General features: G+C 52.1%; 2 protein-coding genes across 10 annotated transcripts in view; one reads left to right on the top strand and one right to left on the bottom strand.

Annotated features, from left to right (window-relative positions):
• The window catches only part of USP42 (ubiquitin specific peptidase 42), a 57,187-nt gene extending 55,323 nt beyond the window's left edge, over positions 1-1,864 (top strand). For all 6 annotated transcript variants that reach the window (XM_070567432.1, XM_070567435.1, XM_070567429.1 and 3 more), the window contains one exon: positions 866-1,864. The gene's annotated coding sequence lies outside the window, so the exon portion shown is untranslated. The remainder of the gene's footprint in view (positions 1-865) is intronic.
• A 204-nt stretch (positions 1,865-2,068) lies between these two features.
• The window catches only part of CYTH3 (cytohesin 3), a 92,111-nt gene continuing 66,470 nt past the window's right edge, over positions 2,069-27,709 (bottom strand). For all 4 annotated transcript variants that reach the window (XM_070567438.1, XM_070567437.1, XM_070567436.1 and 1 more), the window contains exons 2-13: positions 25,852-25,934; positions 23,863-23,927; positions 23,230-23,296; positions 18,201-18,319; positions 12,850-12,930; positions 11,404-11,516; positions 11,063-11,211; positions 10,691-10,802; positions 5,704-5,780; positions 5,549-5,620; positions 5,284-5,438; positions 2,069-5,011 (exon numbers count right to left, since the gene is read on the bottom strand). In XM_070567438.1, coding sequence (XP_070423539.1) covers positions 4,939-5,011; positions 5,284-5,438; positions 5,549-5,620; positions 5,704-5,780; positions 10,691-10,802; positions 11,063-11,211; positions 11,404-11,516; positions 12,850-12,930; positions 18,201-18,319; positions 23,230-23,296; positions 23,863-23,927; positions 25,852-25,934 — 1,166 coding nt within the window. In that variant the 3' untranslated portion in view covers positions 2,069-4,938. The remainder of the gene's footprint in view (positions 5,012-5,283; positions 5,439-5,548; positions 5,621-5,703; positions 5,781-10,690; positions 10,803-11,062; positions 11,212-11,403; positions 11,517-12,849; positions 12,931-18,200; positions 18,320-23,229; positions 23,297-23,862; positions 23,928-25,851; positions 25,935-27,709) is intronic.

The following is a 27,709-nucleotide window of genomic DNA, read 5'->3' as shown; positions in this document are numbered from 1 at the left end:
CCCTCCGGCCTGGGTCCAGGCGCTGGAGCTGTGCTGAGTTCCGGCTGCGGCCTGGGGGCGCCGGAACTGTGTCCCACCCACCCCCCCCCAGCCCCGCCATCCCCCACTGTAAGGGAATGGGACAAGCGTAAGGCCCCGAGTCGGCAGGCCTTTGGTCCATGCCTGGAGAGCTGCAGCAGCCCTGTCCGTTGCCCCTGACCTACCCAGCTGCCCGAGAGGCCCCGGGACCCCCGCTCCTTCACTGCCTGGGCCACGGCTTTGGGGACAGGGGTCAGCCGCCCCCGCCCGGCCGGCCCGGGGCACCGACCCCTGTGCAGACCTGGGAACCACCGAGGCGGGCGACCTCGCGCCCATTCTCACAGGGACTTTGCTTTATCCGGATGCAGTTTGGGTGCTTTAAAGCAGATCAGAACCTGGGCGTCAAGTAACTTCCCGATGGCATGTCGCTCAGGGGCCCCGGGAGCCCGTAGTTCGTGCAGGGCGCCCTGCACCTGCCGAGGCGGAGGGGAAGCGAGCCATTTTGCTGCTGAAAGGGAACTTTGTCCAAATGTGGTACTTCTCGCAGCGAGGGGGACCGTGAATGAATGTCAGTGAGTCGTCTGCAGAGGACAGTGAGCATTAACTCCGAGCCTCAGGGCGCGCCCTCGGGAGAGCCAGGCCGGGAGCTGCTCCACCCCGGCGCGAGCGGGCCGGGTGGGAAGGGTGGGGGGCCCGCGCCCAGCAGATGGCGCCCTCCGCGCGGGCCGCCGTCCTCGCAAAGAGCTCCCCGCGGCCCGGGGCCTCGACCAAGCCGTGCAGGCTCCCCGGAGGCCGCCGCTGGGCCACCCGCCGGCAGGCACTAACGCCGCCGCCTCCTGTCTTTCAGATTCGAGTGTCCAACAGAAGCCATCCCCAACCCAGCTTAAATTATAAAGAGAGAGGAGAACTCTGTCCAAATCTGCGTGGTGCTTCTTTAGTAAATACTGTACAGATTTTACCATGAAGAACTTTTTTTTTAGTTTTTACCTTTTCTTAATTACCCTTCTTCCAAACGGATGAACACTTTCTACAACTGCTGACCATTGTACAATACGTTGTATATAGATCACATTGAAATAACGCCCTGGACTAGAACATCTCAATGCTGCTTAATCACAGACTCAGGTTGATCACCGTGTCCACGTAACGCTCCTCCGAGGCGGACAGCCGCGCGGCCACTGGGAGGCCGCGGGATCGCTAAGGACAGACGACAGTGTGCATACTTAATTTAAAGACTTATTTAAAGAGTCACGGGCTCTCAGCTAGACTTTTGAGAGCAGTGTGTTTTCTGTAATGTCTGATACTAGAAACTAATTTGCTTCATATTTTAGTTGTATTCAAGATTTGAAGATGTATTTTATAGACAAGTTCTGTTTTTGAACTTTGTGGAACTATTCCAATCAATTTACCAGTTATGATGAGTATTTACATTATGAATGTATAATCCAAACATTATTTGTAAAGCCTACAGTATGTTTTTATTACATAACACTTTTTTATACAGTGTCTCTTGTCTTGACTATGATATTGGAGTCTGAGTCGTCAGCTTGGTCCCTTAAAGTTTCTAGTTACAGACAGAATCATACTGTGATTTTATTTTTAATATGGATATGCTATCAAACTGTGATACACTTAGAATTCACTGGTCCTGCATCAGGAGACGGAGTGGGGAGACTGTGTTGGATACAGTTTGTATCTGAATGATCTGTATGCTTCATACAGTTGCTGTTGTTCAGAGATGTCTAAAGTTTGATCTTTGTTTTTTTAAAGATTAAAAAAGCACTTGCCCCACTGTAAATATACAGCATGTAAAATTTATATAGTATATAAATGGCAGCAAATTAAACACTTTGTGTCTTATTTTTTACTGCTGTTTTCCCCATTTGCTTACAGCCGGCCGCCTTCCTGTTGCATCCGCCCTCTTACAACCGCTAGAGCTCCAGCCACAGGCGCTCACCCCGCACGGGAGGAGCGGACCCCGGGGTGGGGGGTGGGGGGTGGGGGCGGAACCTGACCATCGATTTTAAAGAACCAGGCCGTAGACACTCTGTGAACAGTGCATTCGATTTTTATTTAGTGAACACAGTATTTGCAATTTGATAGCCATACACCCTCCAATTTGACTAACTATTCACTTTACAACAAAATATCAATAGATATAGGATATTTCTTCATGCACGTTGTGGGAGTATATACATTGAAAAACAAACACTCCAGAAGTCAATCTATATGTACATTATTTACATATTAACTATATTTACTGTAAATAGAAATGTTTCCTAAGAAAAAATAAAATGAGAAATCACAACGTGTGGTTTCTGGTCTAGAACAGACCTAACTTCTGGGCAAAGCACATCTATGCAGATAGACGCATTTTAACCTTAAAAATATGCGCTGCTTTATATGAAGCATTAAAGGCCGCTCCATCTATAAATAGCTCCTATTTTGACTCAGTTTGGTACCACATTAAACTGCTCGAAAATGTTCTGTGATCCTGAAGACACTGTCGCCTGTCTGGGCCCAGGGTCGTCCCGTTAACCCTCCCACGGTAACAGGCTGGGCCGTGGAAGCCGCCGCCTCCCCTCGCCCCCCACGCCCCTGGCCTCGTGTCCCGAAGGAAGCTGTCTTTGGCCAGAGCCGGACGGCTGATCGGAGCCCTGAGCGCGGACGGGGGTGGGGAGGAGGGCGCGCGACCATGCTGAGGTCCAGGCCACAGGCCCTCCCCCACGGCCCCTGACCCGGGGGCTTGGTGGGAGTGACGGCCGCCTGCCTGTCAGCTTAATACTGTCACAACACCGCCTGCAATTAGATGATTCCAGGTAACGCTCTGATGGCGGTTAGAGACCCTCAGCACCGGCTTCTGCATCGGCCCTGGGCCGGGGCCACCGGGCAAGGGGCCTCTACAGACGCCCAGAGGAACAGCTGCTCACGGTGCTCCCTTCCGCTCCCTTCTCCCAGCCCCACCTGAGGCCAAACCGAGACGGAGCGCCCCGCCACCCCCAGGGTCCTGGAGGCAGACAAAGGAGCCTGACACCAGGTTTTCCTCGAGACACGATGAGTGGGCGAGGTGGCAGCAGTGGCGGCAGCACATGGTCTGGGGTCCGGGCAGCGTCTCTGTTTTCCTGGAAGACTGAGGCCAGAGTTGCATATATACCAGTCGCATTTCAGGAACGCTGACTTGCCTTTCTCAAAAACTAAAGTTTCAAATCTGAGGTATCGGTACAGTAACAAAGCCTAAAAGCTCAGGAAGTGACCAAAAAAATCCGTTTGATGCCTGTCGGAGCGTCATGGGCTCAGACCCCTTTGCTGTCTAGTGTGTCTTAAAGCTACGTCAAGGTCAGCTGCACCAGGGCCAGGGGCCCACCGCCCGCAGGCTCAGTGTCAAGGCAACTCACAGGCAGGTGACTCCTGGGGGACCTCCGCGTCAGGGCGCAGTCAGAGGATCCCCTCCTTGGACTTGATCGTGCACAGGAGTTAATGACCTCCAGAGGGTGCAGACTCGGGGCGTCTACGCAGCCCAGCCAGTGCAGGGCCGGGCGCTGGGTGGGGCCGGGGGGTCCGATACAAAGGCAGGCCTCTGTCCCTGGCCATCCTGAGGACAGCCCGGCTCGGCCAGCTCCCGGGTCAGCCTCACCCACTCACGCCAACACGCAGCCCGACCAGCTCCTGGTCGTGATCTCCCCAAGTTCCACCACCGGCAGATACTTGGGGTTTGCAACTATTTACAGGAAAACCTAAGCGCCGCCCATGTTCCTCCCACAGCTGCTCTTTCCCTCCTCATAACAGCAGATTAAATCTCTGCAAACACGGAACAGGCTTATTTCTAGTTACCTGTCTATACGTTACATTGAGGAATCTGCTCAAATTATCATCAGGTCAGTAAAGTAAGTGTTCATTTTGCCAACAGGTTTTGAATAGTGAAGACCGTGGTCAAAAGCCAGTCTGAGCCACGTGTGCAGCTGAACCGTGAAACTGCCGTGTGGGGTCAGGAACAGTCAAATCTTAGCTGTTTCACCTGGTTCAACGTACAGACTAGCAGCGCTGGGTTTCAGCAGTTACAGGATAAACGCCCAAAACCACAACTTATATTAATGATTTGCCTTTTTAGAAAGTGTCTGTGGGGCCATGAAGTCTGAGCTGGAGAGAGGTCCTGGGGGACCTGGACACCTGGAGCCCCAGCCCCACCCAGTGCGTGTCGCCCTTGAGGACACAGGGCATCTGGCTCCACCAGGAACGACAAGGGCGCCCCTCGCTGACAGAAAGGCCCCCCCCCAGCGCCCCGCCCCGTGCAAGCGCCCTGCCTCACCCGCCCTCCAGGCACTGCATACGTGTGTGTGTGTGTGTGTGTGTGTGTGTGTGTGTGTGGCATTTCTTTCAGTGCACACAGTACATACTTGTGTCCAGGAGTTAAACTTATAGCTGCCATTCTAAAAATACTACTGTTAGAAAGTATCTTTCATTATAATTTCAGAATATAAAAAGGCATATAAAAGCTAGAATCATATATATCTGAGAAAAAAAACTCTGAATAAAAAAGTGGTAGCTTTTCCTTTCCTGCTTTGCTAGAAATCGGTGGCTTCCGGAACAGTGAGCACCGGCACCGTGAGCGCACATGGCGCCACTGGCGGCAGTGAGGTTCCCGGGCGTTGCTGCGGGCGGGGCCGGCGAGGAGGACGGTGGCGACATCTGCGGGCGCGGGCAGCTCGGGAGTAAGGAGAGGCTCACAGCTGACAACATCCCAGACACGCGCACGGGCCGCCTCGGGGGCCTGGGCAACCCCAGAGCACAGCCCGGAGGCAGCGCCTCCCAGAGACGCCTCTGGAAAAGGCCTCCGGGGCCCAGGGGGTCCTGGGGAGGCCTCCAGTCACTCTCTGCTGTGGGGTTTGGTTTTTCCTTTTACCTGTCCAGGCCAGGAGAGCTCTACTTTTTATTGGCAATCCTCCTTTTCCTTGTGGCCAACATGTCGTAGAAAGGATCCCTACTGATGCTCGCTCTGGGGGAAAGGGGGAAGACTCAGTTAGGTGGGAGGGTGGGTCCTCCCGCCCCAGCGCCCGCAGGCCCTCCAACCAGAGGGGGCAGGCGGCAGGAGCAGAGTGGCTCCTCCGAGTGGCTGGGGGCAGAGGGGTCAGGTTCTTGCACGCCCAAGTACAGGTGCGCACAGGCAGGCACACACACGTGCAGACAGGTGCGCACACGTGTACCTGCACACCCTCTCTCAGTTAACCACCCAAAGGAAACGGCTCGGAGCTGGGGCTCCCCGCGCACCTGATGGACTTCATCCACTCCTCCTTCTCCTCGGGGCTGGGCGCCGAGATCCGGTACACCACGTGGTTGCCCTCCACCACTCGGCCGTCGGCTTCCGTTTTGCAGGCTTTGATGACCTGCCCTTTGTGGCTCGGGTTATAGAGCTCAAAGCAGTTCTGGCGGAGACAGGGAGAGGGGCCGTCACGGCGCGTGTCCCCACAGGCCCGGTGGGTGAGGCTCCCAGCCGGTCGGGGAGGAGAGGAGTTGCAAGAGAAGGGCAGCTTACGGGTTTCCGGGGGTCCTCCACCTCCCTGATGCTCAGGTTTTCCAGCGGGATGATGCCCCTGGGCTCCTTGTCCTACGAGAGAAGAGCACACGGCGGCGCTCAGGCCCGGCCGGCCGCAGGGCCCCACCACCCACGGCCGCCGCCCGGCCACTCACCGTGGTGTACTCAAAGTAGTACAAGCAGTTGTCGGTCAGGATGAACCAGCGCCGCTTCCAGGTCTTCACGCGCCCCCCTGAAAGCAGAGGCCTCGAGGGTCAGCGTGGGGCGGCCAGGGGCGGGGCCCGGGCCCTACACTAAATCCTGCAGTTTTAGAAACGCCAAGCTTGGCTTTCAGTTTCCTTCCTCGTGAAAATTCCGACCTTCCACCCAACACTCAGCCAAGGCCTGCGCAAGGCTGTGTGCCTGCCCGCTGGCGCCCAGGGGGCGCGTGGCCCTGGGGCCCTGCATGCACCCCCCAGGCCCACCCCCGCGCCCTCTCCATGGCCACCTAGATAACCCAATTGCTTCCCAAATCGGCTTCCGGGAAAAGTTAGTCATGATGAATGGGTTTAATCTCCCCACGTGGAAATGACAGGAGGATGAAGTCAGGGCGGCTCCCGGTCTGTCCGGCCGTAATCCTGTTACCGCGGCCGCTATCGCATTACCGAGGACTCTGGGCAGCCCTGGGATCCATCAGAATCAATTACTCCTCGGCCCAGGGAATTGTTCGATTGAATTAATCTCTTAACAAGATCTGGAACCCACATGGAAACACACACACACACACACACACACACAGAGCCCGCCTGCATCTACTCGCCTTTCACTACAGACAACTTTTTTACTCTTAAATATTTAGAAGAGACAAACTGGCTTCAATTTCTAGCCCTTGCTTCTGACATGAAGTTGAAAAAACAGAGAAAAACATGCAATGTGGTAAAAAGAGAGTCAAACGACACATGGGCACAGGGTCAGAGGGCTCTCCATGCCCCACGGCTCCCCAAGGTGACGGCAGTGACATTCGGGAGTGAGCTCGCCCCCCTTTCTCTGCAACATGGAGCAGGTGAGTGTCGTCAGGGCTGAGGGTCAGAGACCCAGTCCCTGCACAGACGTGGAGACAGGACGAGGGAAGGAAATGTCGTGTGGGACACGGGGGGACAAGAAGGGACACCTGTCGGCCCCCAGGTCATCCCAGGGCTGAGACAGGAGGCCTCCCTGACCTCTGATGTTCGCAAGGATCCAGGCGGGGGAGACACCGGCTTCAGGGAGGGAGAGAGCCCCAATTGCTAGGATTTGGTGGCACGGAGGACGGGCGCTTGGAGACCCCTCTGGGACCCTTCCCCCTGCCTCACTGTCCTTCCTCTTTTGCAAGGCCTCAGGCAGGTGGAGGCTGGGCCACGCTGGAAGGGAAGGTCTAGGGCGTCTCCCCCCGCCTCACTTTCCGGGGCTGCCCCCACCTCACTTCCAGCCCCATCAGAAGGGTCTGCCCACATGCTTCTCCGAGATTCCTGCAGCAGCGCCCTCGGCCCTCAGACCCCAGCCCACCCCCCCAGCTCATGCCTTCGTGCCCCAGGGCCTTTGCTCAAGTGGCTCCTGGGTCTGGAGCCATACCCCTTCCTCCAACGTCTCTCTGACCCCCTGAGCTGGGCTCTTGCTCTCTGTCCCTGCGTGCAGCCTCGGCACTCCACCGGAATCCTCCGCTCCCCACTGGACAGGGCCTCTCATTCGTCCCCTTTTAAGAGCCAGCACACGGCAAGCCCCAGCAGCCGGCAGGGCACAGGCGGTCCTGGTCTCAGCTGGGCTCCATTCCCCCGCCTCAGCGACAGGGAGGCCCAAGTTCACACGGAGGGGCCCCAGCAGAGCCTCAGGGCAATCGGCCTCGTCCCAAAGTCCTCTGGTGACAGGGGACAGCACCCATTCTCCTCAGGCACATCCCCCCAGCCCCGGGCCACTGGGAACGAGTCCTGGGACAGCACCCTCTGACCCCCAACAGCAGCCCACGTGGCTCCTGAAAAATAAATGATCCCGCCGCTCCTGGCCTGAAGCCCCCAGGGGCTCCCCTCTCAGCAGAGGAGCCGAATCCCCACGACAGACAGACAGACAGACGGCCCCAGGCCCGCTCCGGCTCCCTGCCCCCGCCCCGCCCTCCGCTATGTCCCGAGCCGCTTCTCAGAGCTGCCCCCAGCCCCTGTGCATCATCTGCCCAGCACCGGCTCTGCCTCATGCTCCTGTCGCTGGGTCACTGGGTCACTGGGTGGCTGCCGGTGTTCTGTCACCACAGGCCCCACGCCTATCACCGACCCAGCTGCCTTGAGAAGCGGCTTGGCCAGGAAGGCGTCCCAGCTCTGCGCCGAGTTCAGGGGCCTGTCTGGGGACCCCAACTCTGGCCCAGGGCTCAAGGCCAGGCGGGCTGCAGGAGTCTAGACTGAGGCCCCTGGGGCCCCCCCCAGGCACCCTCTCAGCCCCGCGGGCAGCCCAGCAGGGCCAGTGGCCACGCCCTCGCTCTCAGGACCACAGCAGGTTTTGCTGCTCCACTCCTGCACACGCTTCAGGCGGAGCTTCAGGGGCGGGGACCTGCGCAGCCGCCCCTCGTGCCTGCAGAAAGGAGCCTGGCTTCCCCACGTCCTCTGTGCAAATTTCCCACTATTTTCATGGCTGTTACGAGGCACGTGCGTGCGCCCACACCTAATGCGCCCACAACCAGGACATGCACACACGCCTGCGATGCATCCTTTTTTATGCATGGCAGCTCAACTCTGACCCACATTCCTGCCAGTGTTTTTAACACAACTGACTCGTTCTCAAAACCCAGTGCCTGCTGTGTAAGGTGTTTACTTGACAACCACTAAGCGACACTGGTACTCCTGTGCTCGCCCAGGCCTCTGGGAAGGGCCACCCGCACCAAGGCTAAATTGACAGTGAGACCCGGCTGAGCAGGGGCACGCTGCGCCTTCCGTCTCCGTCTGAGCAGGCACGTGGGGCACACGGTCTGTCCTCTAGGCCCGTCTCACAGGTCTCGGGCCACACGCCTCTGTGTCCACCCTGTGCTGGCGGGGCCCAGAGCTGAGTGCAGGAACCCGCCCGGGGCCCACCAAATGCCCCTTCAGCATCAACTGCCAGCAGATCTATGGCCTCCTTGGTCCTCAGAGATCGACACCCCCAGTCTCGGGTGGCCAGGCCAGCATCAAAACTGGCGGGAGGAGGCCTGTGGGCAGAACATCTCTGGGCACTGGGGGCCGGTGCGGCCAGGCAGGGCAGGAGCCCTGGAGGGACCAGCCCAACAGGCTGCTGGGAGTGGCTCTGAGAACAGAGTGGATACAGAGGCTGCCTGGGGGCGAGAGAGGCAGCAGGGGGCGTGCCGAGGCTGCCGGGCCATCACCTGGCCAGCGGGCTCCAGGTCTGAGCAGCGCCAGCATCGCCAGCTTTGTGGCTGCCAACGAGGACGCCAGCGCTGACTCCCCTTCACACAGACACAAGGGATGGGCAGTAGGGGCAAGGAATGAGCAAAGCCCAGGCCCCTGGGGGCCATCCCCTGTGCCAAGGCCACATCTAGCTGCTTCAGGCCCCTCGGGCCCTCATTCAGGGCCAGCCAGCTCTGTAGCTCCCAGGACTTGTGCACTGATGTCGGGGACCACTTATCTGCTCAGCCGGAAAACAGAGTGGAAAGCAAGGCCGTGGTGCCTTCATTCCACTCACTCAGTTCTGCCTCTAGAGCCGGCCGCAGCCCCGGCACCGGCTGCCAGGCAGGCCCGCGCTGTCCCCGGCCCACGAGGGGCACTTGCTGGCAACGCAGGAATGGGAAGGCCCATGTGCCACTGCTGGTGTTCTGGCTGCATCCCCCCTGCCCTCACCCAGGACCAGAGTGTGATGTGACCGGACAGTCGGGGACACCTTGAAGGTTCCTCAGGCATTCAAGTCTGAGGCTGTGGTTCTGGGTCTTTAGGCAAAGATCCAGAACTCTCCCAGACCTCAGCAAAGCCAGAAAATAAATCAGAGCAAGACCCCAAATTGTAGCAGCAGACCCATGGCGCGCACCCCCACGCCTGCCACACTGTCACCATGCCCGTGTTTTGTCCTCCCCTTGAATAAAAACACAAAGTCACCAGAATTCTCGTAGGCCTTGGTGTCTTACAATCTGTTCTCAAAGAGCCTGGATGGCACACAGTTGTCACATCTCACAGGCTCTAATGTCACAGGAAAGCAGAAATCCCAAGCCCCCAGTGTCAAAACCCCTACCAATTCCTAGAATTGCCCAGAAAATGCAAAGGCCATTCTACTTCTTTGTCAACGGCTCGGAAGCCTCTACGCCATGTGCGGACTCTTTCCAGGGGGGATGCAAACGTGCGCTGCTAGGTTAGTATCAGAGGGGTGACTGGCGAGGCTACAGGAACGGAGCTGGCTCCTGGCCACCTCGCTGCCACACGGCCCTACAGACGGGGGGCGAGCCTGTGCCCACGCGGCATTCCCATGGGCCTCAGACCCCGGGAACAGAGAGGCTGGCGCTCCGGCCACTCCTCGCCCAGCCCTGCGGTGTGGGTGTCACCTTCTCTGCCCCTGGCGTGAAGCTAACCCCAGCAAGTCCAAAGCCACACGGGTCAGACGAATGGCAGCCACAAGTCAGAGCTTCACACAGACCAGCGGGGGAGAGAGACCGAGAGAGGAATGAGCGGCTGGGGAAGGGCAGGAAGCCACTGGGTACGTACCTCCTACCGCAGAACAAGCAGGGACAGCCCGTCACAGAACAGAAAGGTGGGAGCCACAGGCAGAAGGAAAACAACAAGAAGGCACATTTAAAGCACGCATGGAAAATCAGCCACGCCGAACCAAGAGAGGCACGCAGGTTCTCGGAGGCCGGTGAGAACAGAAAACTGCCTTGGGTTTGTCTGGACACTAAGTGAGCAGTTTTCTGGGAGGTTCGTGCAGCCCGGGCGCCCCTCTCGGCCACGGACACTGACAGGATGGCCCCGTTCGGACAGGGCCCGAGTCGGAACAGCAGCCAGCGAGTCTGGGGCAGGCGGGCGGCCGCCGGGAGCGGGTTTTGGCCTCACGCATTCTTGGTGAGGTCCCTGCCTCTGCTCAGGGGCCCTCGCTGGGAGGAGCGCGGAGCCGCGGCCCCGGGCTGGGGGCAAGGAGCGCGGTCCCGCCCCACCGGCCGCCACTCACCCAGCTTCAAGAGCCAGCCCTCCCGGTCGGGGTTGAAGAAGGTGTGCGTCAGGTCGTTGCCGTCGTCCTCCGGGATCTTGAACGGCTCGTTCTTGATGCTCTCGTACAAGTTCTGCGAGGAGGAAAAGTGCCAGCGCTCAGGGACCGCGACGGAGGAGCAAGGACCCGTCCTTCCCTCTCTCCCAAGTGCAGAAGCAGCATCAGGCCCAGGACCAGGGAGCCGGGGGCTCCCTAAAGATGCTTTAAAATAAACGGACTGGTGCTGCCGACGCTCATGGGCAGAATGTGACACTCCTGCGGGCCAAGGACAAGGTAAGGGCCGGCGAGGAGGGAGGGAGACAGCTCGGACGCAGCGGGCTCGGAGCAGCTCACCCTCAACAGCTCCTCTGGGAGGTCCCCTCCCTCGTTGATGCCTCGGTTCATGGTGATGAAGCGCTCGGCGGTGGGCTTGTCCCGCACGTTGTGGTTGTGGAGGCTCGTGTTGAGCATGATGATGGCAAACGACAGCACGTAGCACGTGTCTGCAAGAGGTCAGAGGGCAGCAGGGAGCGCTCAGGGCCTGCGAAGCCGAGAAGCTGGTCTAGGATTTCTACGTGAGAGGCAGACCCACGCGTGCAGGAGGCGCTGCCCTGGGGATGCCACGGCGGGGAGGCGGGCCCACAACACAGACGCTGGGGCTAGGACCAGGGGCCGGGCGCGGCTGTGTCACTGACCCGTGGACTGGAAGACGCCGGGGTTACACAGGCAGTAGCGGGACGCGAACGCCTCCATCATGCGGTCAATCTTCTGAGCCTCCCCTGGAAGTCTGAAGCTCCACAAGAATTGCCTGCAGAGAAAGGAGCACTGGGAATGACCACGTGTTTCCACGGCCCCGGCCTCACGAGCCGGGCCCCAGGGAGGACACCAGGTGCACGGAGCAGGTGGCAGGCGACGCAGGAGAAGCCTCAGCTGTCAGAGACCCCAAACCCAACCCAGGCAATGTTCCGAGGGCCGAGCACCACACGCTCCTCCTCCTGGGCCACAGGACAGGACAGGCGCCAGAGGGATGACCGGGAGCTGTGGGGCAGCAAAGCCCAAGAATCCACTGGTGGCAGCGGGCAGCTCTGTGCCCTCAGCCATCCACTGTGGGGCCAGCTGGATGTCTCCCCTGCAGGAGCAAGGCAGGACCCTGTGGCTCGGGGCCAGAGACTGACCAGCTAAAAGAAACGGCCTCCTGGCTGCCACACCGTAGATGCCCCCGCAGACGCACCAGGCCCGCACCTCTCCGTGACGCAGGTTCTCAAAAATTGAATCTAAGCTCCTGAACCCCAGCAGCAGGATTCACACTGTGTAACCCAGGCCAGCTCTGAGCACAAGGGCGGGAGGGTCAGACAGCAACGCTGCCGCCACCTCAGTCTGCAGCAGAGGGACGCCACGAGGAAAAGAGCTCCCGCTGGGGCAGAGCATGGAGAAGAGCGGAGACCAGGACCAATGTGGGCGGTCACATGCTTCCCAGCCTCAGGGCAGGCGGGGGCTTGCTCCCAGCAGGGACCCCGCGGCCAATGGGCTCAGGGCTCGTCCATCCAGGACCCAGACCAGATGGAGAGCCAGTGCGGCCCAGGCTCGAGGTGCAGCCATTGGTGCCTCAGCCTGGACACCATGGAAGAAACTAGATCCTGTCAGCGGTCCAGGAAGAGGAGCGTGTACAGGAGGATGACCGGAGTGGACATCTGGAGAGATGACACCGGCCCCTCTGCTCCAGAGGCAGTTGTAACTCAGGGCCTGACGCCCAGCGATGCCCGGTTTGCCCGGACGAGACTGGGACTGGGGGCGGCCACCGATGGCAGGACACCCACCCTCTCCCCGGCACACACTGCAGCAGTGGGAAGAAAGCACGCACACAGCTGCCAAATGTCATTAATTCTGGAAGAAAGCAAGGAAGTGTGACGGGGAAGCAGAACCAGTGGCCACGACGAGGCGAGCAGAAGCCCATGTCCGGGGTGCGTGTCTGCGCTCCACCTCCTGCGGCTCCGGAGAGACCATGAGAAACGAGGGGTGCCAGTGTCCCCAGAGACGCACGCGGCCCTTCCGGATCCCCCGGAGTGGATGGGTCCCCTCCCGTCCAGGCCTCTGTCCCTGCCTTCCACCTGCTCCGGGACAGCACCAGATGAAGCGCTCACCTCAAGGCCTGGACGAGGTTGAGGTCGGCAAACTCATGGAGTTCGACAAAAGCCTGGAGGACTCTGATATTAAAGTCGTCCCTGGGAAAAGAAGGAAACGGGGTTACAGCCCACTGCGTGTGATCTCAAACATCTCCTAAAGCCAGTGTTTGCAGGCTTTGATGTCGTATGACTCAGTTAAGACATTTGTCACGGTGCGTTTGTTTTTGGATTTGGCGCAAAGATGACCCAGCAGGATACAAAGAGTTTACTTGGCAGAGGTCAGAGTCAGGGTAGGGGACCGTCCTGAGATCCCAGGGCGGGCCCGTGGGTGCCCCAGCCTCGGTCTCCGCTGAGCCCAGGAGGCACGTGCCCCATCACTCCCCCAGCCCTGGCAGGGGCTCAGACAGGGGACGCCACCCCGGTGCCACACACCAGGAAGTGCAGGTCTGGGCTCAGAAAGCAAGGACTGGAGGAGAAACGATACCTTATGTTCATAATTAGCTTTGCAAAACTAAAGTGAACGTGAGAATACCGTAAAAGGTATAATTTTTCACGTCAACATAAAAGATGACGACAAAATGGGAAACGATGTAACAGCGACAACTGGCTTCACTGGAATTTTAACTCAAAGCCATTCCCAAAGCCCCAGTCTCGAGGTGCAGTAAGGACCCCCCCCAAGCCAGCAAAACACTTTGGTCCCACCTGTCCCACCCAGAGGGTGGCGCCTCAGCTCCACTGGTCCCAGCTGACCATCCCCTCATGTGGCTCCCAGCCACTGATGGCAGCTCCAGCCTGGAGGCCGCTCCGTCTCCGGAGCCCATGACGGCCTCCGGCTGCTCTCGCCGCTTCTGCTGCCGTTCACCCCACCGCCAGACAGTCTACTCCACGGGGATTGTTCTAAACGGTGAATCAGACCACGCCCTCCCCCCTCCATGTCAACCTTCCAATGTCGCCCCTTTTCCCTCCTACAATGAGCCCAGAGGCCATCACTGCCCTGAGCACATCTCCATTCTGTCCCCTCCCTGGCCTCCGGCCACAGCACAAGCCAGCCCGTGGCCCAGCCTCTGCCCCAGATCCCTGTAGGGCTCACTCCCTCGTGCCCTCCACATCCTGACACAAATGTCACTTTCTCAATGAGACACCCTGACCAGCCCCCCAGCTCTCCCGGTGCCCCTTAGGCTCTCCTGCTTTTCCCTTCCTCCTTCGCCCCCCGATCACCTGCGAACACACGATAGGTTTTCTCATTTCTTATGCTTATCATGTATCTTCTGCACTGCTCCAGCGGAATGAAGGGCCACAAGCGGAGGAAGCCATCTGCTTACCAACGCCACTCAAATGCCTAAAACAGTTCCTGGCACGGACTTGGAACTTAATATTTTTGGGATCTCAAAATCTGCAGGCACTCAGTATTGGGCGACTGCGTGGATTGTCGGACTGCATTATGCAAATGCAGGTCATCTCGTCGCACACCTGCCAGAGGACGATGGAGAAGTCCTCACAGCACACCCTATTAGACTAGGTGTCGGAACTCCTAAGACGCTGCTCAATTTTTTTTCCTAAATCAGCTTTGTTGACACATAATTCACATACCTAGGAGCAGCATGATTGGGTCACATGGTAAGTTTAGTATTTTGAAGAACTGCCAACTGCTTTCCAAAGTGGCCGTATCATTTCATAACCTACCAGCAGCGTACGAGGGTTCTAACTTCTCCGCATCCTCACCAGCATTTATCATCTGTTGTTTTTTTTTTTTTTTTTCCACTACAGCCATGCTAGTGGATGTGAAGTGGTATCTCGTTGTGGTTTCCATTTGCATTTTCCTGATGGCTAATGATGCTGGCCACCATCCATGCCTTAGACACTTATTTATGTATCTTCCTGGGAGCTCTGCCTAAACTTTATAATTATGTGTCTTTTCATTATTGAGTTGTAACAGTTTTTTATTCTAGATATACGTTCTGATCAGATTTCTACATGACTTGCAAATATATTCTCCTATTCTGTGGGTGGTCTTTTCACTTTCTTGATGATGCCTTTGAAGCACACGCGTTTTGAATTTTGATGATGTTTACCTATCTTTTTCTTTTGCTGTTTGTGCTTTTGGTGTTATAGCTAAGAAACTCTTGCCTAATCCAAGGTCACAAACATTTACCTCTATCTTTTCTTCTGTTATTTTATAGCTTTAATTCTGGTATTTGGGTCTTAAATCTACCTTAATTTTTGTGTACGGTTAGTGGTCCAATGCCACTCTTCTGCACATGGATATCCGGTTGTCCCAGCATCATTTGTTGAAGAGACTACTCTTTCCCCCCACTGAAGTGTCTTGGCATCCCTGTCAAAAATCACTTGCCAGTAAATGTGAGGGTTTATTTCTGGGTTCTCACTTCTACTCCACGACCTATATGTCTAACCTTATGCCAGGACCGCACTGTCTTGATTAGTGTAGCTTTAGTCTGTTGTCTAATTGGGAAGTGTGAGTTCTCCAACTTTGTCCTTTTTTTCCCCCAAGATTTCTGTGGCCATTCTGGGCCCCTGAATTGCTCTATGAATGTTAGAATGAGCTTGTCACCTTCCACAAAGAAGTTAGCTGAGATTTTTCTGGGAGTGCATTAAATCTGTAGGTCAACGTGGAGGGTATTGCCATCTTTGCAATATTAAATCTTCCACTCCATGAACATGAGATGTCTCCGTTTAATGAGTCCTTTTCATCTTTCCCCCCAACATTTTACATAGTTTTCAGAGTAAAAATTTTGTACTTCTGTTAAATTTATTTCTAAGTATTTTATTCTTTTCAATGCTATTGTAAATGGACTGCTTTTCTTAATATCCTTTTCTGCTTGCTCATTGCTACTGTATAGAAATACTGAATTTTTTATATTGACCTTGTCTCCTGCAACCTTACCGAAACTTGCATTTTTCTCTTTCCAAACTGGATGCCTTTAATTTCATTTTCCTGCCTAACTGCCCTGGCTGGAACTGCCAGGACCATGTTGGACAGCCGTGCTGAGTGCAGTTATCCATGCCTTGTACTTGATCTGAAGGGGAAGCAAGAGAGAATTTGAGGGTTTTTCACAGGCGCCCTCTGCCATGTTGAGGAAGTTCCCTTCTTTTCCTAGTTTGAGTACTTTTATCATGAAGCAATGAATTTTGTCAAATGCTCCTCCTGCATCTATTGGGACGATCATGTGGATTTTGCCCTTTATTCTTCTATTGATATATATATTAATTTATTTTTTGTATGTTGAAGTAACCTTGCATTCACGGGATGAATCTCACTTGGTGTACAATCCTTTTTATATACTGCTGGATTTGACTTGCTAATATTTATTTGAGGATTTTTGCTTCCAGAGTCACAAGAGATAGTGATCTGCGGTCATATTTTATTGTGATGTCTTTGCACAGTTTTGGTATCAGGTAGTACAGGCCTCATAGAATGAGTTGGAAAGTGTCCCACTCATCACTTTTTTCTTATGTTTTATTGAGGTCATAATAGTTTACAACACTGTGAAATTTCAGTTGTACATTATTATTTTTCAGTCACCATGTATATGTGCCCCTTTCCCCTCATGCCCACCCTCAAGCCCCTTCCACTCTGGTAACTGATAACCTGTTCTCTTTGTCCATATGTTTGTTTATCTTCCACATGAGTGAAATCATACGGTGTTTGTCTTTCTCTGTCTGGCTTATTTCACTTAACATAATACCCTCAAGGTCCATCCAGGTGGTTGCAAATGGGATGATTTTGTCTTTTTTTTTTTTTTTTACAGCTGAGTAGTATTCCACTGTATATATACCACATCTTCTTTATCCATTCATCTGTTGATGGGCACTTGGGCTGCTTCCACATTCTGGCCTTTGTGAATAATGCTGCAGGGGTGCATGAGTCTCTTTGAATTGTTGATTTCAGGTTCTTTGGGTAAATACTCAGTAGTGGGATGGCTGGGTCGTATGGTATTTCTATTTTTAATTTTTTGAGAAATCTCCATACTGTTTTTCATAGGGGCTGCACCAGTCTGCATTCCCACCAGCAGTTTATGAGGGTTCCTTTTCCTCCACATCCTCTCCAACATTTTGCTGTTTTTTTCTCTTGGTGATCATAGCCATTCTAACAGGTGTAAGGTGATATCTCATTGTGGTATTCATTTGCATTTCCCTGAGGATTAGTGATGCTGAACATCTTTTCATGTTCCTCCTGGCCATCAGTGTATCTTCTTTGGAAGAACATCTGTTCATTTCCTCTGCCCATTTTTTGATTGTTGGTATTTTTGTTGTTGAGTTGTGTGAGTTCTTTCTATATTTTGGAGATTAACCCTTTGTCAGATATATGACTTGCAAATATCTTCTCCCAGTTGGTGCGTTGTCTTTTCATTTTGTTCATGGTTTCCTTTGCCTTGCAGAAGGTTCTTTAGTCTGATGCAGTCCCATTTGTTTTTTCTTTTGTTTCCCTTGTGCGAGATACGATATTTGAAAAGATCCTTCTAAGACCAATATCAAAGAGTGTACTGCCTAGATTTTCTTCTAGGAGTTTTATGGTTTCACATCTTACCTTCAAGTCGTTAACCCATTTAGAGTTAACTTTTGTGCATGGTCTAAGATAATGGTCCACCTTCATTCTTTTGCATATGGCTGTCCAGTTTTCCCAACACCATTTATTGAAGAGACTTTCCTTTCTCCATTGTACGTTCTTGGCTCTTTTGTCGAACATTAGCTGTCCATAGATGTGTGGTTTTATTTCTGGGCTTTCGCTTCTGTTCCATTGATCTGTCCCATTTTTCACTTTTGATCAAGTATTTGTAATAAAAAGCTAGAAACAGAGGCCACCCTGGTTGAACAATTGTTGGGCTTCAGTTTAAAAACCCAAAGTCTATTTCGGCTCACCCAGGGCATGCGCTGCCGTGGGGTTCCCGCCCCACCTCTGCTGAGCAGAGCAAATGGACTTTTAAGTGGAGTTGGCCGGGAAAGTGAATCTGACCAGCTGCTCTCCATTTAAAAAAGTACTAACTTTCCACCTTTACTCACACCCACAAGTAACAGGGGAAAGAAAACCACTGAGAAATCTGGTGTATTTCTGGGCAAAACATCAAAAGAAGATTAAGATGCTGTCTAAGGTGAGGAGAGAAAGGCATTTTCGGTTCTGTTGGGATTTCCTGTGGAAAGAGTTCCAGAGGAGCCCAGATCCCACCCACTTCCAGAACACCCACCCCCCCCACCTCCTCCTCACAAGGGCACAGAAGAGGACGTGACTGCACGGGGCTCACTCCTTATCAGGGAGCAGCCAGCGCACCCCTATAGCCCATGGCTGAGTAACTGTGACAGACCCTGCAGCAGAGGGTGGCTCTGGCTGGGCTGCTCTTTCTCCTTCAACTTACCTCTCCCCCAGGTAGTCCCCAATGACGGTTTTATTTAGACCTTCTCCTTTATACAGGAACTGGGCCACGTCTTCTGGGGAACTCTGCAGCAGGTCATTCTCTATTAGGAACTGAATTCCCTGAAGAGGAACAGAAGAAACGAAGCACCGGTTAGGAGGGTGACCCAGACTCATTTTTCAAAGACACAGATACGTTTAGTGTAACCACCTTACTGATTTGGACACAGGAAAAATAATACAACAGCACAACCTGATTCTCACATCGCCACACTACCAGGCACACGTCCAAGAAAAGCAAAGCGAGACATTCATTCCTCCTGGCAATTTAACAGGTTCAAGGACAAGTGGGTTACGGAGCAAACCATTCTAAGTGGTTGTTAGAGATGACACAGGCAGAAGTAACAATAATACCAGATTTCCCAAGCTCAGGAAGAGGGTCTGCTCTGTGTCTGACAGGAACACATTGCACGTGGATGGCCAACCCAATACGCGTTACCAAGTCCCTCTTTCCTCGCCATCCTTCACTAAATAATCACTTCCCTAGCCTTCCTCGCAACTAGAAATGACCTTGTGACACAGATTTGGTCAAACAGATAGAAAGAGAAGTCTGCAGGGGGACCTAGGAAAGCTGCTGGCTTCCTGATAAAAGGGGCCCCGTGAGTAGGCACTGTTCCTTCCTCCTCCTGCCCACCTCAAACACACATGTGATGACCGGAGCCCCAGCAGCTGCTGTATGAGGGAAAGGCAGGCATGAACACAGAGCTTTGGTCCTGCCCCTTGAGATCCACTCAACACCCTGCAGCTACCTCTGCTGTGGGAGAAGACAGCCCACTGTGTAAGCTGTCTTCACAGGATTTGCTGTTACCTGTGGCCGGGCACGTTAACTGATCACCAAGCTTAAGGCAGTCAAAGTTCCCCACCACTCGAAGGACCTATGGAGAGCAGCCAGCCATCTCTGAATAGAAGGCTGCAGAGGGGCTGCCCCGGCCTGAGCGAGCTGTGCTCCGTCTCACAAGAAGCCTTAATAGCAGCAAAAATGTACCTCGGACATAGCTCTGAGCTGGTTTCAAAATACATGTTGGCAAAGCAAGCAAGAGCATAGGGAATCCTGTCATCTACTTATCTAGAGGCTATTTCTACGAATTCAGACATGGTCTTCCACTAAAACTCTCAGTGCCCGAGACAGGGCTCCCTCACGCTGTTATTTGTTTCAAGCGTGTGTCTCAATCAGAATACAGGTGGAGTTTCCTATTGTGTTTGTAGCGTAACACGAAAGCGTCTGTCTCTTAAGAGGTTAACTGAGCCCAGTCGGATTTATGGTGCTTACTGGTTTGCTAGGACTTAGTCCTGACCCCATTCTGTCCTCTTTCTCATACCTTGTCAGCCTTTGTTGAATTGACCAAGCCTTCCTTATAAGTTTTCCTAATAATTTAGAAATCCTATTTTACTGCTATTCTTAGTGCTTACTCTTAAGATTTTAATGAATATTTACACTTGCATTCATCTACCAACACCTAGACCACCTTGCCCAACTGACTGCCCTCCTTGCTACTTACATACTGAGAGTCTTAGAGAATCCGGTCCTTCTTTCCTGGAAACTCGAGTGACTTTCTCTTTATCCCCAAGTTTTTCTGGTATTTTACTCGATACACAGACATGTATGGGTCCACCCACATTCTCTCTTTGTTACAGCCCAGCTCTCAGGTTTTTACATGACACATTGTTTCATTGCCAAGGATCTCTTTCACAACTCTGCTTTTGCATCACGGATAAGCAACATCCCATCATATCTCTTTGATGAGATTTATAATATATAAAATACCCTACTTTTGATGCTTCCTTCTGCTGTTTCTAGGAGGTCTGTTTCCTCTGGTGTTAGTTCTTCTGTTTGTTGAGTTTCATGTCTCTTTCGTGGTCTCGGTTTCCTCGTACATTTGGTGATTCCTGGTTGGGTGTCCACTGCTGAATTTTAAAGATCCTCTGACAGCCTAACTGAATGCCATTTATTTCTGGTTTTTTCCTGTAGCCGCCTCCAGAGATCTAGCAGAGGAGTAGGAGATGCAGCCAGATGGGGTGTGCCAGTAGCTGGTCTTTTGGGAGCGAGGGTTTCTCTTTCTTAGTGATGCTAACTACTGAAGGCACAGCCTGTTTTCATAGACTAAGTGGCCCCTTTTGCTTCTCCCACCTGGGGGCATACACGACTGCTTGGTGCAAACTCAGCAAGGACAGTCTAGACGTCCCTTCTGCGGTCGATGCCCCACACCTGCTGCCTCTGAGGATGCCGAGCCCCTGACGCTGCTCTCCCTTACCGGAGCAGTTCTTTCTCATATGTGCTTTGGGCTGTCACTCATCTTGTGTCTTTCTTGTGTCAGGCATTCCTCAATTTCTAGTCCACTCAGTGACCTCCTGCTTGTTATGGATTTATATGTTATATTTTTAAAGGCATTTCTAGGAAACTGGGAATAAAAGCGAGAGGCTACCGAGTGTCTTCAGCTTCCATGATCTCATCAACCTTTCCTCTTATTCATTTATAAACCCAAGTGCTACTTCTGGCTCTCTAATGCACCTGAACACATCAGAGCTCTCTGCTCAAAATGTTGTCACTCTGTGACTTAATTTCCCACTAGCCTGAAAGAATGTGCCTACTCTGAAAATAGCCTGTTTCACAACATCGCAAGGTTTAATAGGTGCAGGAGGGGAACAGAATTTGGAACTGCCTCTGAAGCAGGCGAGATCACCCAGTGCTGTCAGGGACTGAAGTCTGAGGCCCCCGAAAATTCCTCAGTTGAAGCCTGACCCCACTGTGATGGTATTAGGAGGTGGGGCCTTGGGGCAGGGCCCTGATGTGATGGAATCAGTGCCCCCATAAGAAGAGTCACGAGACAGCTTGCTCTCTCTGCCATGTGAGGACACAGCAAGAAGACGGCCATCTGTGAGCCAGGAGGAGGGTCCTCCCCAGAGTCCGAACATGCTGGCTCCTGGATCTTGGACTTCCAGCCTCCAGAACTGTGAGAAAGTGAATTTCTGTTTTTAAGCCCCCAGTCTACGCTATTTTGTTGGGGTGGCCTGAGCTGACTAAAAGAAGTGCTACAAGCAAATCGACAAAACCAGAGAATTCTGATAATTTTTCCCAGTGAAAGCAAACACGCAGACTAAATGTGCCTTCTGCTTTTATCGAGCAATAGAATTACAAATGAGTTCCCGAATGCAACCAATAATATTAAGAAGAAAAAACCTTTTAGGTGAAGAGGAATGCAAAAACAAAAAGCCTGTAGGGCAGCTTGCCGCAGCCCAGATGAAGCGGATGATGAAGCGGATGAAACACCCACTTCCTGAGCCGCGGTCGGCAGACACCACAGGGCTGACGGTGGTCTGAGCCATCCAGGCTGCCTCGGGGCTCCCTACAAACCAACCCCAGCGTCTGCGGGGGGCTCGGTCAGTGCGGTGTTTACAGGCACGACCCTCCCAGTCAGATTCCTTGCTCAGGACACTGGGCGGGAGAGTTCCTGGCCCTTATTACTGTAAATCTGACACACGGTACGAGTGAAGGACAGGCAAGAACCTGACAGAGGACTTTCTAAGAACCGAGGGTAAGTTCACGCTCAGGAAACCAAGACCCAAGGCAGAGTGCACCACTTCAAAAAAAAAAAGTATTTGTCTGTTTCAGGAGCAAGATCTGAATTTATCCGTGAACTCACTGGTGTGCTGTCCTGTGTTGCACTCTAAAACGTAAGGTCTAGTTTTAAAAACACCCACTTGTTACACGATCTCTCTCCTGAGATGCCCCCAATGCTTATTAAATCAGCTGATACTTCAACTCCGTAAGCTCAACTTCTTAAAAAGAAAAAAAAAAAAACTGTAACTAACCCCAAATATCAAATCATTACCATATTCACAAAATTGTCCCCAGTGACAATTTGGAGATGATTTATGCCCATAAGCAGGGAATTAGGAAGCAACAGAGAAATGTTCACAGTGGCTGGAGGGCAGCAGTTAAACAAAGACCCTCCTCCGGCTGGAGAGGTGCTGTACCTGAAGAAAATCCAAACTTGCAAACCGTCAACAGGGAATAACAGTGCCTATTTCTTTAAGTAACATTTGCAACTGTGCTTGCAGCTATAAATGTAAGCTTACAGATCTCAGACCTTGCACGGTTAATGTTAATCCCTGCAATCAACAAATATTTATTGAAGGAACAAATAATTAACTAGTACGGAGGCTCGATGCCAAAAAAAACAAGGAAGACGTTCGAAGTGAACACCGATTAAAGACGAATGAGGAATGAGGTAAACCAGCTCCGTGGCTGGAAGTCAACCAGGGTGAGGGCGCCAGGCGACCTCTCCACGGACACGCCTCTCCTCTCCTGGACCACGAGCCTCTGTGGCCGACTCAGGTCCACTCTTCTGTCTCAAAACCAAAACAACCTTACAACTGAGCCACATAGTCCAAAAAGATTCATAGATTCTGCTAAGTCCTGTAGCTCAGACTCAGAAACAAGCAGTGACATGTTGCAGGCTTCATTATGTTGGGGAGTTTTCCTAGAAAACCCACTTGAAAAAAGACCAAGATATTGGCTTAAATCTGCAGAGTTCCTGGGTCTTTCGTACAGACATCCTCTTTTTAAGGTAAAGGAAATGAAGGAAAGGAATGAAGTCTTCTTTCTTGAACCATTTAACCCACCTAGACCATAAAATCTACAAACTGCCCAGCTGGACTCCCCTCTGTCTCTGCCCCCACGAACCAGGCGACCCCCTGGCTGTGGGGTCTGAACACGTGTCCACGTGGCTCAGGTGAGGCCAGTCCTCACTCAGAACTTCACCCAGAAAGAAAGGTCTTTCGGTCGGGGGACCAGTCCGATGGATGCGTTTGCTTCAGCCCGCTCATTAGCAGCCCCTTTTTTGATAAAAATTTAACATCAACGCTCAGTATTTTTATGAGGTCGTATAACCACCTTTGTCCAAAAGGGAGACAGCCGTTAAAATCAGTCAGCCAGTCTCTTGCGGGCCAGAAAACGGAATAGGCTCTCTCACCTTTTTGGGGTCCATGTTGAATTTCTTCCTCCCCATCGCGATCTGCTTGTTCCGCTGAGTCGTTTTGCTACGCGTGTGGAAGGAGCGAGACACGGTTACGGGCTGTCTGTGCCGCGCTCACTGGTGAGCGCGCGGCCTCCCACGGGGCACTCCCCCCACGACGGCGACCACAAGGACCACAACGGCTGAAGGGAGGCATGGCTCCCGGCGCCCTCCCCGCTCCGGGTGGGAGCAGTGGCTGGCCGGCTGCCGGGGCTCTTTTCTACCTCTGATAACTTCTCCAGGAAAAGCTAACGAGAACCAGCGATGGAGGAAAAGCACAGCTCCCTGTCACACGGAACGGTTACCTGTGACAGGTGAGTTCGGAGGCGCCAGTGCCTCTTCCTGAACTACAAGGGTACACAGTGAACTAGAGAAGGCAGGGGAGAGAAGCAGCCCCAGAGAAGGACCCCGACTCCTCCACAGACAGCAGGAAGGAGGGAGGGGTGGGGAGGAGAGGAAATGACTCCAGAAAGGCCCCCCACTTCCCGGTCCCAACATCCTCCCCCGCCGGTGTCACCGCAGTCGGCACGAGCTCCGCTGGAACGGGGGGAAAGAGATGAAGGAACTCGAAGGTGCGGCCGCATCGTTTACCTCTCCTCTACGGAAGTCAGGTTGTCGATCTCCGTCATCACTTCAGCAATTTCGTATTTCAGTCTCTGTCAAAAGAGCAGAAAGGACGGCGGAGTGGGAGTCTGGACTTCCTCCTCCTGGACCCAGAGACATCCTAGCCCTCCGGGGGCACGCTGCCCCGAGGTCCCACCTGGACATCACGGGCATGGAAAACCAATCCTTTCTATTGACAGAGAGAGTGGCCTGGTCAGCACCACCCCCACTCAGGAGAAGACAGAATTATTTATTCCTCCACCTCTCGTCAGGATGAGATTAGGGGGTCCCCTAGGCAGATCCTGGAGTAAATGTGTGTAGAATCGAGAAGGGACACTGGAGAGAATATCACAGGTGCAAAAAGATAAAAACAGCAAAAGGAAACAAGGGGTCCTTAGCTCACTCACTGCAGCCTCCAGCTGTCACCCCACTCAGCTCCACCACCCTTCCCTTCACTGCCACCCCCGTCCGGGGTAAGATGGGGAGAAGGTACCGCGCGTAAACACATTCCTCAGTCCCCGAACCACCAGTCTCAGGGTGATTTCCATAACTGTGCGTGAGATGAAGCACCATGGACAGAGCCCAGGAGGTGACAACAGAACTTGCCTGTGGCACTCGGACTCCTCTGTTCCTCCATGTGGCTCCATCACTCACTGCGAGACCTTTGGAACCCTCTTAACCTCTCTGGGCCTAGGCGCTCTAACTCAAAAATGAGGTCCTTAGATCTATGTAAGACTCCATGGACACTGTTATTACTAATGACCAAACAGGACCATTAACCTTAAAACATCCTCTTCTTCAACCAAAGCACCCATTCTGGATTTCTGAAGGGTCGCGGGTAGGAACGAAGGGTACCTTTAGAAGAAAAAGCTCCACGGAATCAGCTTTCCAATACAAAGAAATTTTTGTTCAGAACCCTACTATTTTGCGTGCCAAGAAACTTCAGACTGAAAATGTGAGCTTCTAGAAAGGAGCTATTGTCTGGACAAGGCCTGGTCTTGCACAAGCAGCCTGTCAGGCCACACTGATTCTGGCATGACAAAGATCAGGAAGCTTCTCAAAGAAGATCCACACGTCTGGTTGATTGCCCAAGGAAGCCCCAAACGGAAGCCGCGAATGCTGGTCTTCTGCATAATCTCTGCCACAATTACAGACACTCAGATTCTGAGACTGCGGCCCCACTCCTGCACTTCTCCCACGGGACGCCCTCCACCCTATCCTCTGAGGACACAAATGCAGAAACAATGTTTATCCGCCTGTGTTGTATGCATCATTCTACGCCCACCAGCTAGCAGGTGCTGGGGGCACGGTTAGAACTCAATATACGTTTATTCACTTATTCAAAAGACCTGAGCACCAAAACTGTGACAGGCAATGTTCTAGGTGCTAGGGATACTGATAAATGAAACGAGTCTCATTACACAATTTCAGCAAGCAGTATGCTTGTGGATTGCTGCTGTTGCTTAAAAATGCCGGGGCCGGCCCAGTGGCGCAGTGGTTAAGTGCACACGTTCCACTTCGGCGGCCCGGAGTTCGCTGGTTCAGATCCCGGGTGCGGACATGGCACCTCTTGTCAAGCCATGCTGTGGTAGGTGTCCCACATATAAAGTAGAGGAAGATGGGCATGAATGTTAGCTCAGGGTCAGTCTTCCTCAGCAAAAAGAGGAGGATTGGTGGTAGATGTTAGCTCAGGGCTAATCTTCCTCAAAAAAAAAAAAAAAAAAATGAAAAAGCTCTTTGTGACTCTGGAATCACGTGTCACTGACTCCCGACTCTGCTTCCATGACGTCTTCTTTTCCATCCCAGGGTCTGCATACCTGGTAAGTCAGATCTCTGCTTTATCAACCCGGACAACCATCTTACTCTGTCACTTCTTGTGGCTCGGACATACACATACTAGATACCCATTTTTCACATTTTCATGAAGCTATTTATTAATTTACCTAAAAGCAAAAACTAAAGGAGATTGTTTTTTACCTCAATGTCATCAATAAGTTCCTTTTTCCTTCGACGAATGTCTAAAAGTTCTTCTCTCTCTTCTAAGGAGAGGTCTTCAGGCACTGAAAGAAAAAAAATCAGATGAAACAATTAAACAACTACTCTGGAGAGCAATCTGGCAACATCTAGTGAGGTTGAAGATGGGCATACGAACAAGCCAGCAATTCTGTAGGTAGGTATTTATCCCAAAGGAACCCTAGCATATAGACCACAGGTAAGATATTCATAGCAGCTTTGTTCATCATAGAAAAACAGTATGGAGATTTCTCAAAAAAATTAAAAATAGAAACACCATATGATCCAGCTATTCCACTTCTGGGCATTTATCATAAGAACATGAAAACACTAATTCGAAAAGATATATCCACCCCTATGTTCATCGCAGCATTATTCACAGTACCTAAGACTTGGAAGCAACCCAAGTGCGCATCAATGGATGAATGGATAAGGAACATGTGGTACATACACACGATGGAATACTACTCATCCATAAAAAAGGGCAAAATGTTGCCATTTGCGACAACATGGATGGACCTTGAAGGTATTATGCTAAGGGAAATACACCAAACAGAGAAAAACAAATACTGTATGATTTCACTCATATTTGGAAGACAAACACATAGATAAGGAGAACAGATTGGTGGTTACCAGAGGGGAGAGGGTAGGAGTAAGGCAAAAGGGGTAAAGGGGCACATATGCATGGTGACAGATGGAAACTAGACTTTTGGTGTGAAGATGATGCAGTCTATATAGAAGCTGAACGATAATAATGTACACTTGAAATTTACACAATGTTATAAATCATTGTGACTTCAATAATATTTTTTTAAAAAAGAAAAACAACCTAAATATCCACTAATAACAAAATGAATAAACTGTGGTATGTTTATAAAACAGAATCCCACAAACAATTAAAAACCACAGCTGAACTGAGTCTGTCAACACACATGAGCCTCAGAGATAGAACAGAGATGATGAAAGACTGAAGGCTCACACTGTACACACATACCCTGTTTCACTGTGTTCACGGATACTGCGTTTTTCACAAACTGAAAGTCTGTGGCAACCCCGCATGGAGCAAGTCTACGGGCGCCATTTTCCCAACAGCGTTTGCTCACTTCATGTCTCTGTATCACATTTTGGTAATTCTCACAATATTTCAAACTTTTCCATTGTTATAATATATTGATATTTTATATTATATATTAAGGTGTGTACTTTTTGTAGACACAGGGCTACTGCACACTTAATAAACTACAGTACATTGTAAACATAACTTTTACATGCACTAGGAAACCCAAACACTCAAGTGACTCGCTTCGTTGCGGGATTGGCTGCATCGCAGTGTTCTGGAACTGGATCGCAGCATCACTGAGGTACGCCTGTATACAACACCTTTCGCAGAGGGCTGAAAATTGAGAACGTGGATTTGTAAATGTTTGGAGATGTACATAAATGTACAGCAGAGGCTAAATAAATGCACAGCAATGATAAACACCAAATTCTTGACAGTGGTTCCTTCTGAGAAGGGTGGGCGGGAGGAAATACATTCCAGAAGGATATCAGGGAGTTTCAATGCAGCGGGGGAAGGGTGGCTGGTACAAGGATATTTGTTGAGGTTTTGTTTTTACTGACACAGAGTTGACCATAAAATCCTCTTATTAATTATTCATCTCCGCAATATTTTCCATTGATACTATGTCTATAGTCTCTCTTTTCTTTAATTGTGCTAGAATTGGTTTATTCCATTAAGCTTTTCAAAGAAATAGCTTTTAATAGTCCTCTATTGTGTGCTTAATTTCTATCTCATTAATTTGATTAAAGAAATGAAAGATTA

Source organism: Equus przewalskii, chromosome 12 (assembly GCF_037783145.1).
Source record: "Equus przewalskii isolate Varuska chromosome 12, EquPr2, whole genome shotgun sequence".
NCBI classification, from domain to species: Eukaryota; Metazoa; Chordata; class Mammalia; order Perissodactyla; family Equidae; genus Equus; species Equus przewalskii.
Note: the sequence above shows the minus strand (reverse complement) of the source record. Positions and strands in the feature narration are given on the sequence as shown.